A 16,930-nucleotide genomic window follows, 5' to 3' on the forward strand; every position below is an offset into this window, starting at 1 on the left:
CAGTTTCAGAATATTTCAAGACTACTTCAAAGTCCAAATGTCAACAGTGCCAGCTGTTTGATACACTGTTACTTGCTAAGTGTTTTGAGCTGCACATGCTCAAAAATTCATTCGTGTTAAAGATATTTTTTTGTGTTTCAGTCTGATCTTGTGGATCAGAATCTGTTGAACTTCCTGCCTATGGGTGAGCATTCAGATGTGTACAAGGCTCTGTCCTCTCATATCATGGAAGGAGAGACGCTGACACCCGAATATCTGAAAAGTAAGAGGAATCTTTTATTTACATTAGCTTTATAGAAGGTAGAAGGTAGATTTAGTAGTCATTTTTAAGCAAGGTTTAAAAAACGAAATTTCATTTGTCCTTGATCCTGCTAAATCTTTGGAGTTTAAGGCTGAGTCGATTAAAATCAGCAGCTACTATGAAAATTTCATCTGGTTCTTTGGGCTCCTGATGGCATCATTCAATTTCTGCAGTGCATTTTTTGAATTTGCATCAGTCTTGTGTCCTTATGGCTCCCAACAAGGTCCGTCTATCCAGTACAATACCTTTATCTAGGATGTTAAGGGTCAACCATGTCTAGAAGATTTAAATAGAAGATGTGCACAGGGCAGTGTCTGATTTCCCATTGCTAAGTGAGTCTCAATCACATTTCATCCACTTTATTCTCTTGCGACCAGACATTAGCCAGAATAAGGCTTGGTAGAGGAACAGCTCTCAGTCCAAATTGGGTCAGCCTTGCCCTGATGCCGGCTCTCCTCCCTCTCTTGGCGCGTTCAGTTTCATGTCTCCCCTCTGGTCTGACTGGCTGCTCGGTATATGCCATTGGTGGGGATCCTCTCGCGGTCTGCTGCATTCAGTCCAAACTCCACACAACTTTTCCCGATGTTGATTGGTGCTTCTCTATTGTACAAAAGTCATGCTTCAGCATAAGGGGCCATAGAGTTGAAAAAATAGGAAATTATTGCAAAAAAGTAATTACACTGTTACAGTGGAAACCTCTTAATAGTGATCACGTCTGTGCGGGTCAAATGAATCACTATGAGCAGATGATTAACCATTTTGAACATTGGGGGCAGGCTGCTTGATTACAATAAGTGAAATATTTATACAGTATTTGTTTAGCTTTAGCTTTTTAATTTATGTAAGCGTTTGATCACTGTACCTGTGATCATGATAAGCGGTTTCTACTGTATATTGTTTTATTGGTATAATTTGTCTTCCTGAGAACCTGTTCTTTTCGTCAGTGTTTTACTAAACTGGATTTTATATCATTTTAAATAATCTTTTTATCTCTGCATCTCTTGTCTGAACTTTTCTACTTTTAATGGTGATTTTTATTTTAATTTAATTAATTTTACCCTTTACATCCTGTCTCTTTACTCTTTTATTGTAAATCTATATCCTTTATTTTGTTTTAACATTTTATTTCTCTGTCAAGCACTTTGAATTGCCCTGTTGTATGAAATGTGCTATACAAATAAAGCTGCCAAGCTGCCTTGCCTACTTTTTAACACTATCATTTTTTCAACCAGCAAAAAATCAGCTAGAGTTTTGTTGCCACATGCTCCGAGGGACAATCGACCCCAAAGAGGCCCCCGTGTACGAATATGTCAAGTTCATCGGAAACTTCAAGTCCCTGAATAATGGTGAGTTTCACTGCAATAACTGTCTGAACCTCGAGTAGTTTTCCTGTCTGAAAATGTCTTAAACTCTTCTGTTGTTTCATTCCTCACCAGTGCCTAACTGTACCCGAAATGGTTTCGAAGGAGTGATCCAGCGATCGCTTCACTCTGCCTTTGAAGACAGAGTGTGTCTCATAGCAACTGTAAGGCTCGCCAAACCACAGTTTATCAAGGTAAGAATCATCAGCCGTTCGCCCACTTCTCACTTCTTATCTGGTCGACACACATTTGGTTTCATGCTTCAGGGTTTGGAAAAAAGGTAGTTTTAATTAGGACAGGGCTGAACAGTAATGCTTGCCCAGTCTCTCCAGGCGAACACATTTTGGCTCCTGTCAACCATTATGTGCAAATCTCCTGTTGCCTCTGTTGGCAACCGCTTTTATTTTGTTAAAAACACTTTATCTTTTTTGGGTTTTTTTACCCACTGTTTAAAATCTTTCCTCCAGCTGAGTAAAAGAGCTACTGTGGATTTTACTTTTATTGTTACTGTCAGAAATTGAGTTTGAAATGAAATCAAAGGACCATCATCACAGACTAATACACAAGATGATGGTGCTGAAATTGAGTCAGCAGAACCCAAATGAAAGAGAAACAGAAACTTTATTTAAATGTTTGAAACAAAGTAAACAGGAAATGGCAGCGGTACAACAGCAGGTGTACAATAAACGCTTGTTTCCTGCGTGTTCAGCTCAACATGAGCCCTGATGATTTAGTATTTAGTACATGTATTTTTATATAAATGGAGATGATGTCTTTTTTCACGCTTCCACCTCTATCCCCTTACAGGAGATGTGCACTGTAGAGGAGCCTAATGAGGAATTCACCTCCAGACATAGTTTAGAGTGGAAATTTCTCTTCTTGGACCACAGGTACATATTTTTGTTAAATGGTCCTTGTTTCAATGTCTGTTTTCATTGTGCTCTGTTGTTTGTGTTCAAACTCTGCCAAACTCTGGTTTAGAAAGCTAAACTGAGACCATCTGTTAAAATGGGTTTCTGCTCACATCCAGCTGAATTTTAAGCAAAACGGACCGACCACAGGACTGTGAAAGTCTGTGTTTATATGGTCTTGTGTTTTTTCCTGCGTTGTTTGTGAGAATTATTTTTTTTTATTTTTCTATTGTCTGTGTTGTTTTTATAGTTTTTGCTAGTATTGGATTGTACTGAACTTTGGTCAGCAGTTGTTGTTTTTAAATGTGCTTTTTAAACAAATTTGGATTGGATTGGAAAGTGATAGAGTAGATATGTGACATGAGCATGAATCCTAAACCTACTATTGAATGCATCTGCTGATTGTTGAATGTTTAATAAGCCATCTTCGAACTTATTATTAAGTGATATATAGCCTTTGCATTGAGCTTGTGCTCTGTGTGTTTAGCAGGTCCCCAGCAAAAATGATGTTTGTCCTTTCTGTATCTGTTTGCCACTGTTAGTGATATACGAGATCCAGTTGGAGTCATTTACAACTTCAACGTCTGGCAATCTAAATGTTGAGCTTGGTTAGTAAACATAGTTTTGTTGCTGCAATAGTGATAAAAAAAGGCCACTCTACTGTTGTAATTGAAAATCACGGATGTCATTAAAGTCAATATTAATAAGTATATACAAATAAGTAAGTAAGTAAATATGGCTATGATATAAAAAGGGAGGCAATACATTTATGAATAAATGTAGACATAAAAATATAACTGGGTCAAGTTCAGTCAGTAAATCGTGTTTTTTTTTTTAGGGAACTAATGAGAGCTGTGAAATAAATGAGGCATTGGGGAATAAAAGTCCCCTGAAATAAATAAATGTGATTTTTTGAAAAACATCCTTTAAAAAATAAATAAAATAATTAAAAACCCCTGTATTTTTTAAACAATATATATGTATTTTTATATTTTCATTTATCTATGTATACATTTATTGCTTAGTCTCTTTATTTCATGGTTTTTTTAATAGCCAAATTCATTTCATTAATTAAGTTATTTATTAGATATTGACTTAAATGGCTTTCCATAACTGTGAGCCCTCTGGGAAAACTTTTTTTTGTCCTACTGCTGGGAAAACGTTACGATAATTAGCCCTGAAATGATGGTGTGTGATTAAAACTTTATTAGTTGAAGAGGGTGTATAGAGGTCTTTCAGTGACTCATCTCAGTAATATTTTCTTTGTTTGTTAAGGGCTCCACCCATCATAGGTTACCTCCCCTTTGAGGTCCTGGGTACTTCAGGATATGACTATTACCACGTAGATGACCTGGAAACGTTGGCCAAATGCCACGAACACTGTGAGTAAATCCCTCTCAGACATCATTTAAGTGAGTTCATCTGCGTCTTTCTGAGCTTTCAAGTAGTGACTATCAGTCAGCTCCCTCTCTCTGTGTGTCTGCAGTAATGCAGTACGGCAAAGGAAAGTCGTGCTACTACAGATTCCTCACCAAAGGGCAGCAGTGGATTTGGCTTCAGACCCATTACTACATCACCTACCACCAGTGGAACTCCAGACCAGAGTTTATTGTCTGCACACACACAGTTGTGAGGTACATGGAGGATTTACCTGGAGATACTTATAGAGAGAAGAGTATAAAAACACACCATCGTGTCTCTCATCTTTCACTTTAACCACAATTCTATGTACTTGTCGCTCAATGCAAACACCAGGGTTCCCGCAGATCTTTACTTATGTTACTTCATTGCCTATTTCTTTCTTCAAATGTTTTTTAGAAACATATTTCAGTGCACTGTTTAGCTGTAAAATAAGTGAATACATGTTTATTATAGGATTTCTTGGATTATCAATAAAAATTTTAACCTAATCCAGTGGAAAAATAACAATAAGTGAGGTTTAGAGTACACTTACAAAAAACTACAAAATGATGAAATTCAGCTGAGAGAGCCAAACTTTAAAAACCTATAGCAAAAAAAAGTATTTGGTGTATAGCTCTGGTATTTTGCCAATAATGGTTTAGTAGTTTTTACATTACTCATTTTTTCTTTTGGTGAGAAAATCCATGATGTGAACTGGGAAAAGATATTAATCCTGTGTGAGTTGGCATGATATTACCCATATGAAAGTGTAATTTAATTACTGTCTTTGCTCTACAGTTATGCCGAAGTTAGAGCAGAACAGCGCAGAGAGCTGGGAATTGAAGAATCACAACCTGAGATCACAGCAGACAAGGTGTCACTTCTGTTCAACAGTATTAAGGCTTTTTTTTAGATTAATTGTAGGATGATGGATCAGTACTTTGTGACGATGCTTTGTACGGATATCCAGAGCTGACATTGTTGCTCTCCCTCACAGCAGTCCCAGGATTCAGGCTCTGAGTCCCAGCTCAACACATCCAGCCTGAAGGAGGCTCTGGAGCGCTTCAACCACAGCCGGACGCCCTCGGCCTCATCTCGCAGCTCACGCAAATCCTCACACACCGCTGTGTCTGACCCAGCCTGTAAGCACCCTCAACAATGTTTTTAACAGTTTTCTATTCAGTGGTCCTTTATAATCTGACAGTGGTCCTTTATAATCTGAGCATCATGTTTATATCTCCCTCTCAGCGTCACAGATGAAGCTTCAGGGAGATAGGAGTACACCGGGTCGCCAGTCTGTCTCTGCTGTGGAGATGACATCACAGCGAAGATCGTCTATCAGCAGTCAGGTCAGTGAAGGGACGTGAACACAGAGAACAGAGAAAAAGGCTTCAATTACTGGAAAAGATGCTTGAAGTGCCAAACTCTGAGCTGTTCTTCATCCTTTGTTGTTGTTTAGTGCTAATGTTGTTTCTGAATTAATTTTATCAGCAGTCGATGAGCTCCCAAAATACAGGACAGAACATGGCTCCATCCATGGTTTCACAACAGCAACAACAACAACAACAGCAGCAACAGCAGCAGCAGCAACAACAACAGCAGCAGCAACAACAACAACAACAACAACAACAACAACAACAACCGCAGCCTCAACAGCAGCAACAAGTACAGACCAGCAACCAAGTAAGATATTTATTGTTTGTTTTAAAGACTAATTCACATCTTATCTTTTTATGCACCATAAATCTATCTGTTAGCAAGTTTTTCTTTTCTTTAATATAATTTGAATATAATTTTCCATGTTGTAATAGTTTGATTCATAAACAAAATAGCAAAAATGTTTTAGAGGTGGAATTGTGTCATGGTCTCCTCTGATAAACAGGGTTCCCACGGATTCTTAAAAGGTCTTCAAAGGCATGGAATTCATTAATCTAAAAATAAGGCCTTAATTGGTAATAAAATGTCTTAAATTAGTCTTTCAAAAGTCTTAAAATGCTAAGACATAGGAAATAGGATTTTTAGGAATTGTTTTTCTGATGTTGCATTGTAAAAATCTCACAATAATAGGTTTGAACTTGTGAAAGTGCCAAATGCCTCTTGCATTAACATCACCAAAAAGTCATGTTTTATATCACAGTAAATATTTGGCAAAATTCTCCAGTATCTTAAAAACCTGATTTCAGTTCATGATTTTTTCCCCCCATCAGTTTTGACTCATGTAAAATTGATCCAAAATTTTTATTATAATATTATACATTAAAATGTTCACATATAAACCACCTCAGCAGCTGCCATTTCTCTCCCTGTGGTGTCCCCATGACATTGTTCTCTTCTAGTCAATGGTGCAGTTCTCCAACCAGCTAGAAGCCATGCAGAACCTGAAAGATCAGCTGGAGCAGAGGACCAGGATGATCGAGGCCAACATTCAGCGGCAGCAGGATGAGCTTCGGCAGATCCAGGACGAGCTGCAGAGAGTTCAGGGGCAGAGCCTGCAGGTGAGACTCAAGAGAGCTGCTCATGAGTGTGTGTCGACATGCATTTATTTATTTTATTTATTTACAGTTTGTGTGAATGTCTTGCTGATATTGTGAGAATCGTTGCTGTATGTTTCAGATGTTCGTGCAGAAAGGAGCAGGAGGACTAAATCTGGGCTCTGTTCAGATGGCTCAAGGGAACGCGGTGCAGCAGGGAGGAACACTCAGCATGCAGGGCCAGGTGGTCTCTGCAGGGCCTCTACAGAACAGCATACAGCAACAACATGCTGTCCAGCCTCAGCAACAAACACTCCTGCGGGAACAGAGCACAGCGCTCTCACAGGTCTGACAAACTAAATAATTCTCCTTCTCCTCGTGTTGTTCATTAAACACGTCAAACACAGCCGCATGTTGTGACTTACTCTGCACTGTGTGTTTCAGTCTCAGCGGTCGTCTCTCACTCTGCAGCCTCAACAAAACCCACTGCCTGCGTCTCTCTACAACACAATGATGATCCCTCAGCAAAGCCCCGCTAACGTGGTCCAGATTGCAACAAGTCTGGCTCAGAATACTGGACCCAACACTCCTGCTGTGGCGACATTTGCACAAGACCGTTCAGCTCAGATTAGGTTTGCATCTTCATTTAAAATCTATTCTTATTTTATAGTCAAAGTCACATAATATATCTTCATACAGAGTGAATATGCTACCAAAGGGGACCTACTATGCTCATTTTCAGGATCATGCTTGTATTTAAGTCTCTACTAGAACATGTTTACATGATTTATTGGTCAAAAAAACACTTAATTTTCCTCATACTGTCTGTACTGGAACACTTGAATTCACCCTCTGTCTGAGACATTCTGTTTAGCCTCTTAAAGTCAACCTCCCAAAAAGTTCAGTACTGCAGTTGGTTAGAGTTTTCGGGTCTTCCTTATCTATGCATCTTTGCATCTCTACACCATCAATGCAGGGAAATAAATGTAACAGAGAATAGTACACATCCAAAATCCTCAGCAAAGCTCTTAAATGAAACTGGACACGCTCAAGCTGGAACCTTATCTGAGATCGAGGATTAATGAACAACATGGCAACAAAGAAAACAGGTTTCCCTGACATTAGCATGTAGCTACATGTAGCAGTGTACTTGCAGCCAGAGAATGACTGTAACGGAGAGTAGTAGCATTTCTGTCGTGAAATATCACCAATAAAAGCTTCTAAACTAAAATCTTCACCAACAACCACAATGACATGTACATTGAGCAGTGTAGGCTACATACTGTAAACACTTGCAGTAGCGTGCTTGGAGCAGATGACCATATAAGAAAAACCCATCACGGCCTGACGTCAGCTGGTCGTGAAAATAGAAAGAAACACTGGAAAATGAGTGTTTAAGACAGTCTGAGGTCTACCTGACTAGTGCTCTCTTCTGTCTCTGACAGGTTTCCTGCCAGTCCTCAGCTGCTCACCAAGCTAGTGACGGGACAGATGGCCTGCGGAGCAGTCATGGTCCCCACAACCATGTTTATGGGCCAAGTGGTGACTGCCTTCGCTCCCCAGCAAGGCCAGACCCAGACCATCAGCATTTCTCAGCAGCCGCCTCAGCAGCAGCAGGAGCAGCAGGTACAGCAGCAATCACAGGTCACAGCCATGCAGCCGGGGCAGGCCCAGCAGCAAACACAGTTCCTACAGGTAACACGAAGGGGGGCTAAGAACAGTTAGGTAACTTTGCTCTTTTGTGGGTCTAAATGATGGTGACAGTTACTTTAGCAACTGTGTATTTATTTGTGTGAGCTCAGTATATTTAGCTTGCTGTTAAAGTGGCCATTTAAAAGGTCTCGCTGTATTCCTGCATGTGCTCACTGCACACTTTCATATCAAAAATGCATTCTGCTTAATGGAAAATATGCATTGCATGCAATGTCACTGTACACACAATCACACAAAAAAAGTGCACCAGTCGGTACCTGCATAGTGCGTTTTTTGTTAAAAAAACAAACCTTGAAAACACTAACAAAACGGTAAAGACACATTTTTCAATGCTCTGCACAAACAGATGCAGAGAGAAGCCATGAATACGTTTTTAATGACCTGCAACATCCAAAAGCAGATAAGCTACATGCTGACTTTGCTGAGCCAAAACCCAAATGTTGCTCAGTGCAGTTTCAAAGATATACTCTGCAGGATTTTCCTAAAAAAAACAAAAAAAACAATGTATAAACTCATACAGAAGTAATGCCTCTTAGTGTGTGGCAGTGTATTTTTCTGCCTGTATTTTCTTTTGTTCTGGACATTCATGGGTGTGAACCCCCACAGCACTCAGGTGACACTGGGATTTACAAAAAGATAGCAACGAGGTGCCAGACCGTAATCAGAAGGCATCCAACAGACACAGTGCCAAAAATACCCACATCTAGCTAAGCGAAACGCCAAGAGAGAGTGAATCTGAGCTTGGCATTTACTTTTACTTTGACTTTCGCTGGCAAGCACGTTTCCAAACAGCATGCTTTAGTTAAATCTTGACTTATTTTGCATGGCTCAACAGGTTAATTTTACGCCTAAGAATTGGCTAATCACATTTTTTTGACTCAAGGCTCCTAGACTTCTTCATGGAAACCAGTCCACCCAATTGATCCTGCAGGCAGCGTTCCCTTTGCAGCAGCAGGGTACCTTTACTGCCACAACACAACAGCAGCAACAACAGTTACAACAGCAACAACAGTTACAACAACAACAGCAACAGAAGCAGTTACAACAGCAGAAACAGCAACTTCAGCAACAGCAGCAGCAACAGCAGCAGCTGGCCCCTCACAGGGCGGACAGTTTGTCTGAGCGCTCTGCTACGCAGCCACAGTAGCTCTTGATGAGATGAGACCAATCAGAGGCGGAGTTAGCCAAACCCGAGTGCAGGTGTCTTTGTGACAAGGGTCTGAAGAGGCGTTATCTCAAAGTGCAGCACTGAGTGCCTGGATCAGAGGCTGAGATGTGATTGGATGGGCAGGCCGTGGCTTCCCTCCCCTCACAAGGATCTTTTGCTGTTTGCACTTAACTCCTGAGCACAGAGTGCTGCGGAGAACCAGGACGGGCCTCACTGTGGCTCTCTGGCACTGGGCTTTGGCTCAAAGACGAAGCCCTTTCTCCAAGAAAACAGGGAGCAACAATCCCTATAATGGACTCCCCCTCACACCCTCCCTGGCCCTCTCGCTGTGTGTTCAGTGTGTGTGTGTGTGTGTGTTTACTGTGTGTGTGTGCTCCAGTCACCCTCACAGGATTATTTTATGCAGAGCTCTCTGGTTAATTAAGTTAACGCAGCGAAGCTGCCATCAAGCTTCAAGGACGTCCTGCAGAAAAACCAGAGGCCTGTTTGTTTTGGATGTTTTCTCCTATTCTTGTTTTTCGTGTAAAAATAATTATGGGTCAGAAAATATTTTTAAGAATGTGGTGTAGATTGAACTTTTACTGTACAGAACATCATATGTAATATATTATGTAAATATTATGAAAAAGAAAGAACTAATATTTTATATGATGCATGAAATGAAATGCGTAATCTGTTCTTTGCAGCTTTGAATATGCTTTTTTTCTTAAGAAAAAAAGATCTTAAAAATGCTCAGTGGCTGATATTTTCACAGACTTCCTTTCTCCTAGGGGATGTGTTTGTGTGTCTGCATAGCAGACAATGCCAATGCTGCTTGTTGTGTCACAGTTTGTTTAATCCTTGGCCCATATTTTCACAGAATTTCATAAAATTGTCAAAACAATAGACTTTTAAAGTATTTTTAAGCTTTTTAAAATGTGCTTTACTGTAAGTCTGCACACTAAAGACTAAATTGAGCTTGAGTTGAATATTGTGAATGAACTAAAGACTACTAAGGTCAAGCTTAAAGGTATGCAACAGTACAAATAGCCAGCATAATCGTTCATATTCTTCACATGTAGAACTTCTGCTGAAATCCCTCCATTTCAGAGGCATCCATGATGTCGTTATGACTCCCGAGCAGACTTTATTCAATATATAGATATTTATTAAACCTTAAAATATGTATAACAGACCTGCATATCTGTGGCTAATATTCTCAGACTTAGCTTGAGTGAAATGATTTGTGTTAGCTAATCAAACAATGCCCTCTTTGGCAGTCTGGTCATCCATCCAGTCTTCAGACGCTTATCTGGGTCAACAGGGTAAAAAGAGCAGCACAGACGGGCTCTTCCCAGGCGTCCTCGCAGAGGTTCCCTCATATCTCTTAACTCCTTGCACTATCTGGAGGAGAGACCAGTCACCCCAGAGACTCCATTTAGCTTCCTTCTATCCGTAACCTTGTTTTGTGACCAGTGTTAAGTGGTTTGAAGTTTGTCTCGTGAGAAGTTCTGGTTCCCTGTCATGTTTTGAGAAATCAGATTCACCCTCAGAAAATTAAACCTCTTGTAATTTTCTGCATGTTCACTCACCCTCTGTAAAACCTCCAATAATTTGTTTTCGGCCATGAGGCAGCAGCGGAAACCAGCTGTGAACACCAGTCTGGCTGAAAGGATGTAGACTGTGGAGATGAAGCTTGTCATCAGCCGCCTATTTCAGGCGGTTACACTCTTAGTGCGTGTTACTGTTTTCAAAATCCCCATTACCACGTGAACGTAGTCTTTTATAGTCAGATCTATCTTCACACTCAGCGATGTGTGCGAAACATCAACAATTTCGGAGCTGAAACGTCTTTTTTATGCAGAGGTTTTTTTCTGTTGTTTGCGTTTCTTTGCAAGGATTTTGCCATTTTAAGTTCTCTCCTAACACTATTTTGCAAGAGCACTGTTGTCTCATCCTGTTTTTCCCCTCATACCACCGACAAAAAACAGGTTTCATTCTGATCTTTGCAACTAATTTCGAGCCGTTCAGAGAATTTCAACTAAAAAGAAATGAGTCTGAACCCAAAAAATTGGTTCCCTTTTGGAACCAAAAAAAGCAGGTTTTTCTTGATCTGAATCGTGAACTGTAATGACATCAGTGGTCGTGTCATATTCTAATGAGAGTGTGAAGTCTTGCGTGGAACAATCTTATCATTAATAGTTGGTCCGTGGTTATTTTTGGGATAATGACAAATATTTTTAACTAGTAGCAGCTCAAAGTTAATAAATACAGTCTGCCATCTTGCTACTACTTCTGCTACTTTCATTGTGCTTTGTGCAACACCCTTTGTTGATGACGTATCCTTGACTACAATGGCTCCACTCAACACTGGTTTGCTAGAAAGCACCATTTCATTTGCTGGAAAAAGGTTATTTGTGCAGAATTATGATGGGTAGGCCAGACCTGCCTCCGGCGCTGGCACAGCCTGAGATAAGTGTGGCTGCGTTGCACTCAGTATTTTCACCTGTGACACAAAGAGTTGCCTGTTTACACGTCCAGCAGATTCAGAGCAGCGATATTGTTCTTTCAGAGTCCGTAATTATTTGCAAACAGATTCTGTCTTAAATTGCAGTTGATATATATTCAATAGTTGGAACTCATCTATTTTATTTTGTACAGTTTAAAAAGGGGACCACCATCGTAAGTCTGGAATGAAAAGCACTGATATCAAACTAATGACACTGAGGAGATTACAATCTCTCTGCAGTCGCAGACCCCCTCTACACTTTCTGGGTTAGCAGGCGTGCCTGGCAGCCTCCTCACCATCTGATCAAATTCACGGTCAGATGGTGTCGCACTGATGGGTCAGCCCATTCTTCATCTGTGTGCAGTGACGGGCTGAGAGCGACACATGGCCACTGGCCTGCTGAAATAAATTTGGTCAGTTTTTGACCCGAGTTGTCTGGTGCAGCGTGCATCTCGTTATGTTTGAGTATGATGTCCACGATGGGGAAACCAGTTTAGCAGAGAAATCCAGTAACTTGAGATCATCACATCTAACGGCTGCTGTTTCCACTGCGACCCGCCCTGAAACCCAGCTCAGTTTGTGTGTTTGAACATGTGGAAAATTGATATTGATAAGATCTTTTCTCCATCATAACTGCCTTGACATTATGATGCTTCAGTTTAAAGTCTTGATCTGTTACAAGTGTTAGTTAGTAAGATTTACACTTTGTTAGGAGATTATCGCCCCTGTTGTGTATTTAAAGTTCCTGTCACTCATTTCAGAGCACAACATATTTATATAATTAGTCTTTTTTTTAAATGGTTGTCAAGTTGCCTTTGTTAGCTTAAGTTGTCATTTCATATCTGAGTAGTTATTTTATGAAACAGGCCTGTGTGGAGTGTGTAGTTCCCTCTGGAGCTGTTGTCAGACTACATAATACTCAGTCACATTCAGCGTCAGTGTTGCTTAGTGTTGGCCACTTAATTCATTCACTCGTTTATTTTTCAGATTGCAGTTAAGACATTTAAGGGACTGTACAAAAATTATTGAGATAGGGAGAGGGGCTAAATCTTATGTTTGACTTTTTGAAAAAAAAAAAAAAAAAAAAAAAAAACAAGACCTCCTCCAAGGTTATTATTATATTTGGTTTGGACCCTCCCCTTGACTTAGAAAAAAAAACAGCTCAATTCTACTTCAAACTTAAAATGTTAATGGGACCATAATTATTTACATAGCCCAAATTGCACAACATAAGTTAATTTAGCAGTTCTTAGCTCAGCCAGGAGCTACAAAAATAAACAGGTATTACCATCACTGAGTTTACCAACTCAATTCTACTTCTATCTTAAAACAGGCTCTTACTCTTGTGCTAGTAAAGGTTGAGTCTTGCTAAAAATGGACTATATTATATGATACATTCAACTTTACTGTAAGTTATCGTTACCTATATCAGAATAAAGTGAAGGAGATAGTAGACTGGAAAAAAAAAGTTGCAGAGTTTTATCCCTACCAACAATAAAAATCAACATCTGCAATTTAAAAAAAATTACATATTGGTTCGACTACGAAGTAGAAGATAAACTCCTGTTACAGAAAAATGTGTTCTGTTTCCATGTGAATTAACAAGAGGTCAATTTTAACTTTTACTGCGCTCCGCCATTCAGATAATGTGATGCTCTGAATCAAATGATATATTCTAACATCATCCCCAATTTATGAATAGTCCAGTTAGTGCCTGAAGTGGCTATTTACGAACGCAGCCTGTGTCACGAATGTCTGTTACTGCACTGAAAAGTCTTAAGTTAACTTCAGCTTGCAAAAATGTTTGAAATTTATCATTTTTTAATGTGGAATTTAAGTTTTTACATGGGCTCGGGCCCAAAACTGCTGCTGTGGTTCAGACAGAAACTATGTGGTTCCATGTGAAGTTGGCCCTGATTTTATCACAAAGCATGTTTTTGACTTAACTTTTTTGATGTAATTAATTTTATTTTTATACTAAATCCTGGAAGAAAATTCTGAAGGAAAAAGGAAATGGAGGCCATGAAAAAATGAAAGACCCTTCATTGCTCTCCAGAAAATTTAGGCCCTCCTTTTTGTAAAATAGCAATTGTACAGAACCATCCCCCTTTTCTGACCCCACTAATAATTTTCATACAGTCCCTAATACCTGCCTTCTTCACTGTCGATTCTGTGCTTCTATATTGACTGAAAAGAGTGTACAGGTAGACTTCATAGTCTGGTCTTTTACACAGCACCCCTCTCTTCTTAAGAAACAGTTTTGGAGCTGCATCACATGAATAGTTCAGTAAGACTCGCGACAGTTCCCTGCTTAACAAACCTGTAGAGTGAACCTGGTCCTGGAGTGTGATATACGCGGTGCAATATAACTACAAGAATGTAATTAAATATCATTAACACGAGTATTTTTGCATGAGACGTGTGGCTGTGAGAGACTTTGCACAATGTATGAAAGGACATGCAGTAAATAAGAGAACTCAATTATTTTTCTATTACTGGAATAAACCTCATTGAGCTTGCAGAGATGCGTAACAACACTCACAGTAATGGCGCCGCTTTTAAACGCTTTTAAAAGGATCTAAACGAACTGTGACATAAACACAAAGACTGTTGAACTTCTTTCCCCCAGAAAGAGCTGGTTACATGCGAGTTGATGGTTATGCAAAGACTTTGTATCAGATCTTAAGTTTGTTTTGAGTCTTTACCAGCCAGTCTTTCCCTTTATGCTGGAAATAATTGACACTTTAAAAAGAGGACACTTAAGTTATTAGTGGGTCGTTGCCAAGTTTTAAAAAAATAAACTCGAGGGGTTTTGTTATCCAAAGAGAGCCCAAAATGAAAGGACACAGTGCATTGTGTTAAATGTTGTGTAGTTCTAATGTACACACTAGAAACTCTGAATGTCTATCAGTGTTCTCTCTCTCCGTTTTCAGTTCATATTTGTGTGGCGTTATCGTTTGGCTCGTGAAATTTACTGCTGCACTGCAAAAAATTCTGGCCACACACCTGAAGCAGTGATGTCAGAGCAGGTGTGTCAGTGTCCTGAGAGGAGCACCACACCTGCTCTGACACTCAGGCGTGGCCTGAGGAACAGAGTGCAACATTTCCACTGAAATACAGAACAGCTGTTTATCATTCAAAACATTTGGTACCGCTTTCCAGTGAAGCACCTTTTTTAAGTTCCAATTTATCACTCCTTTTGTAAAGGATAGCCTTATTAGAAAGTGGTACCAAATGTTAGATATTTTCCCCATACAATAAGTCACTTACAGTACCAACCAGGGTTCCTGCAGATCCTTAAAAAGTCTAATAAAGCACTGAATGCATTTATCTAAATATAAGGCCTTAATAGGTATCAAAATGACTATTGAAAGTCTTAAAAATGCTCAGAAAAGGGGAGTAGGATTTTATCAATTGTTTTCTCTAACGTTGCGTTGTTAAATCTCATAATTTTTTATATATTAAAAACACAGAATTGCCAAGAAAACCAGACAGAAGTGGCAGATATTTCCTACTTTTGTTGGTAAACCAAATAGATAGTTTTATGCTGGACAAAAGAAATTTCATGTTTTATGCCGTAATAAACATTTGGGCAAAATAAAACTGTCTTTAATTTTGGTTCTTAAAAAAATAGTCTTAAACTTCATCCAAGTGAGATTAAAAAGCCATTAAAATACTTAAAGCTATCTTGCTTAAAGCTGCAGGAGCCCTGGTACCAACACCAAATTAAGCTTCACTATAGATTCACCCCTGAAATGTTGAAATGTTCAGTTTTTATTCTGATGCTGAGGCACAGGGATGGAAAGTTCATTTTGCACTCTTCACGTCCACTACTGCCATCTGCTGCCCAGTTTTAGGTTTAACACCTTTTTAGTAAACATGTAGATCACAGGTTACATTCTCAGAGGTGACTAAGGCCCCAATAAACAAACCTTCACTGCATTGCAACTGATGAATTGCTGCTAACAGCACTTTATTTCTTGAGCCAAACCAACCAGAAATTAAAACATGAAATAACCTTTGAAGGCAAATGTATCAATCATTTGCTCCCCTTCAATTTGAAAATAAAACTGTAATAAAAATACTCTTGCAATTGGTAACTTTATTTACTTGTTCTCCTAAATTGAGTTCCCCAAAACAACACAGTCGCCAGAAAAAATGTTGCCGTGGTTCATTTCTGCAAACCATGGGTGTGGATTTGTACGTTATTATGTGGCAGATGTGCTGAACTTTATGTTTACGTAACACTGTGATTAACGTGGTTATGTTCAGACACAAAATCAACTTGGTTATGGTGAAGAAAAGATCAGGTTTTTAGTTTGGCCCTTAATCTATCTATATCTATTGATTATATATTTATACATTTTAGTCTGTTTCAGTTTTACTTCTTCCTATATCGTTTTGTTATTTTTAACCTTTTTTTTTTTTTTTTAACTTTGTGCTATAATCCTGTCATTTACCTATTATTTATAGTTTGAGTATTTTACTTTTTTTATTATTTAAGTTTAAGTCAGTATTTATCTTTTATTGGAACTGTTATCATTTTTTAAAAAAATATTTAGTTATTTGTTTATTTATAAAGGTATAGTATGGTAGCATTTCCTTAGTGCTTTACTTAATCACAAAGTCTTGTTTTTATTTTTGTGTGTGTGTGTGTGTGTGTGTGTGTTCATGTCAGGGGGTTTTGAAAAGCGCTATACATATAAAGTCTGATTGATTGATTGATGTTTTGGCTTAATATGCTCCGTTTTTGGGGCAACTTCCACGCTGGAAATGCAGCGATGTCTTGGTTAAAAAAAAAAAAAAAAAGCTTTTCATGGCACGGTTTCTGCTGGAAACACAGTGATGTTTCAGTTACTAAAAAAGGCTAAACCTTTACAGCACGCCCCTGAGCGGAAAACGGCTCACTAAAGAAAAGTGGTCGGCAGCTTGTTTTACTTTTGTGTCAAGGTATTTTTCTCCCCTCTTCCTCCTGATGACCAAGTCAGCTTATATACTACATCACCTTATAAACTTTTATAATATGTATGAAAACATAACATATTCATGGTTTGTAGAAATGTACATTTTCTTCTGGCAACTGGGCTGCAGAAAAATGGAGGAATAGTTTATTTAC

At 39.0% G+C, this 16,930-nt stretch overlaps 1 protein-coding gene across 8 annotated transcripts in view; it reads left to right on the forward strand.

Annotated features, from left to right (window-relative positions):
- Positions 1-12,936, forward strand: part of clocka (clock circadian regulator a) — a 35,415-nt gene extending 22,479 nt beyond the window's left edge. For 4 of the 8 annotated variants that reach the window (XM_042483134.1, XM_042483152.1, XM_042483146.1 and 1 more), the window contains exons 9-23: positions 142-262; positions 1,534-1,647; positions 1,738-1,856; positions 2,470-2,552; positions 3,849-3,955; positions 4,060-4,207; positions 4,773-4,848; positions 4,972-5,116; positions 5,223-5,323; positions 5,466-5,657; positions 6,311-6,469; positions 6,588-6,791; positions 6,890-7,077; positions 7,891-8,140; positions 9,042-12,936. In XM_042483134.1, coding sequence (XP_042339068.1) covers positions 142-262; positions 1,534-1,647; positions 1,738-1,856; positions 2,470-2,552; positions 3,849-3,955; positions 4,060-4,207; positions 4,773-4,848; positions 4,972-5,116; positions 5,223-5,323; positions 5,466-5,657; positions 6,311-6,469; positions 6,588-6,791; positions 6,890-7,077; positions 7,891-8,140; positions 9,042-9,305 — 2,271 coding nt within the window. In that variant the 3' untranslated portion in view covers positions 9,306-12,936. The remainder of the gene's footprint in view (positions 1-141; positions 263-1,533; positions 1,648-1,737; positions 1,857-2,469; positions 2,553-3,848; positions 3,956-4,059; positions 4,208-4,772; positions 4,849-4,971; positions 5,117-5,222; positions 5,324-5,465; positions 5,658-6,310; positions 6,470-6,587; positions 6,792-6,889; positions 7,078-7,890; positions 8,141-9,041) is intronic. The other 4 variants (XM_042483175.1, XM_042483156.1, XM_042483163.1 and 1 more) reach the window with 4 other exon arrangements.
- Positions 12,937-16,930: the final 3,994 nt, after the last annotated feature.

Source organism: Plectropomus leopardus, chromosome 3, assembly GCF_008729295.1.
Source record: "Plectropomus leopardus isolate mb chromosome 3, YSFRI_Pleo_2.0, whole genome shotgun sequence".
Taxonomy (NCBI): domain Eukaryota; kingdom Metazoa; phylum Chordata; class Actinopteri; order Perciformes; family Serranidae; genus Plectropomus; species Plectropomus leopardus.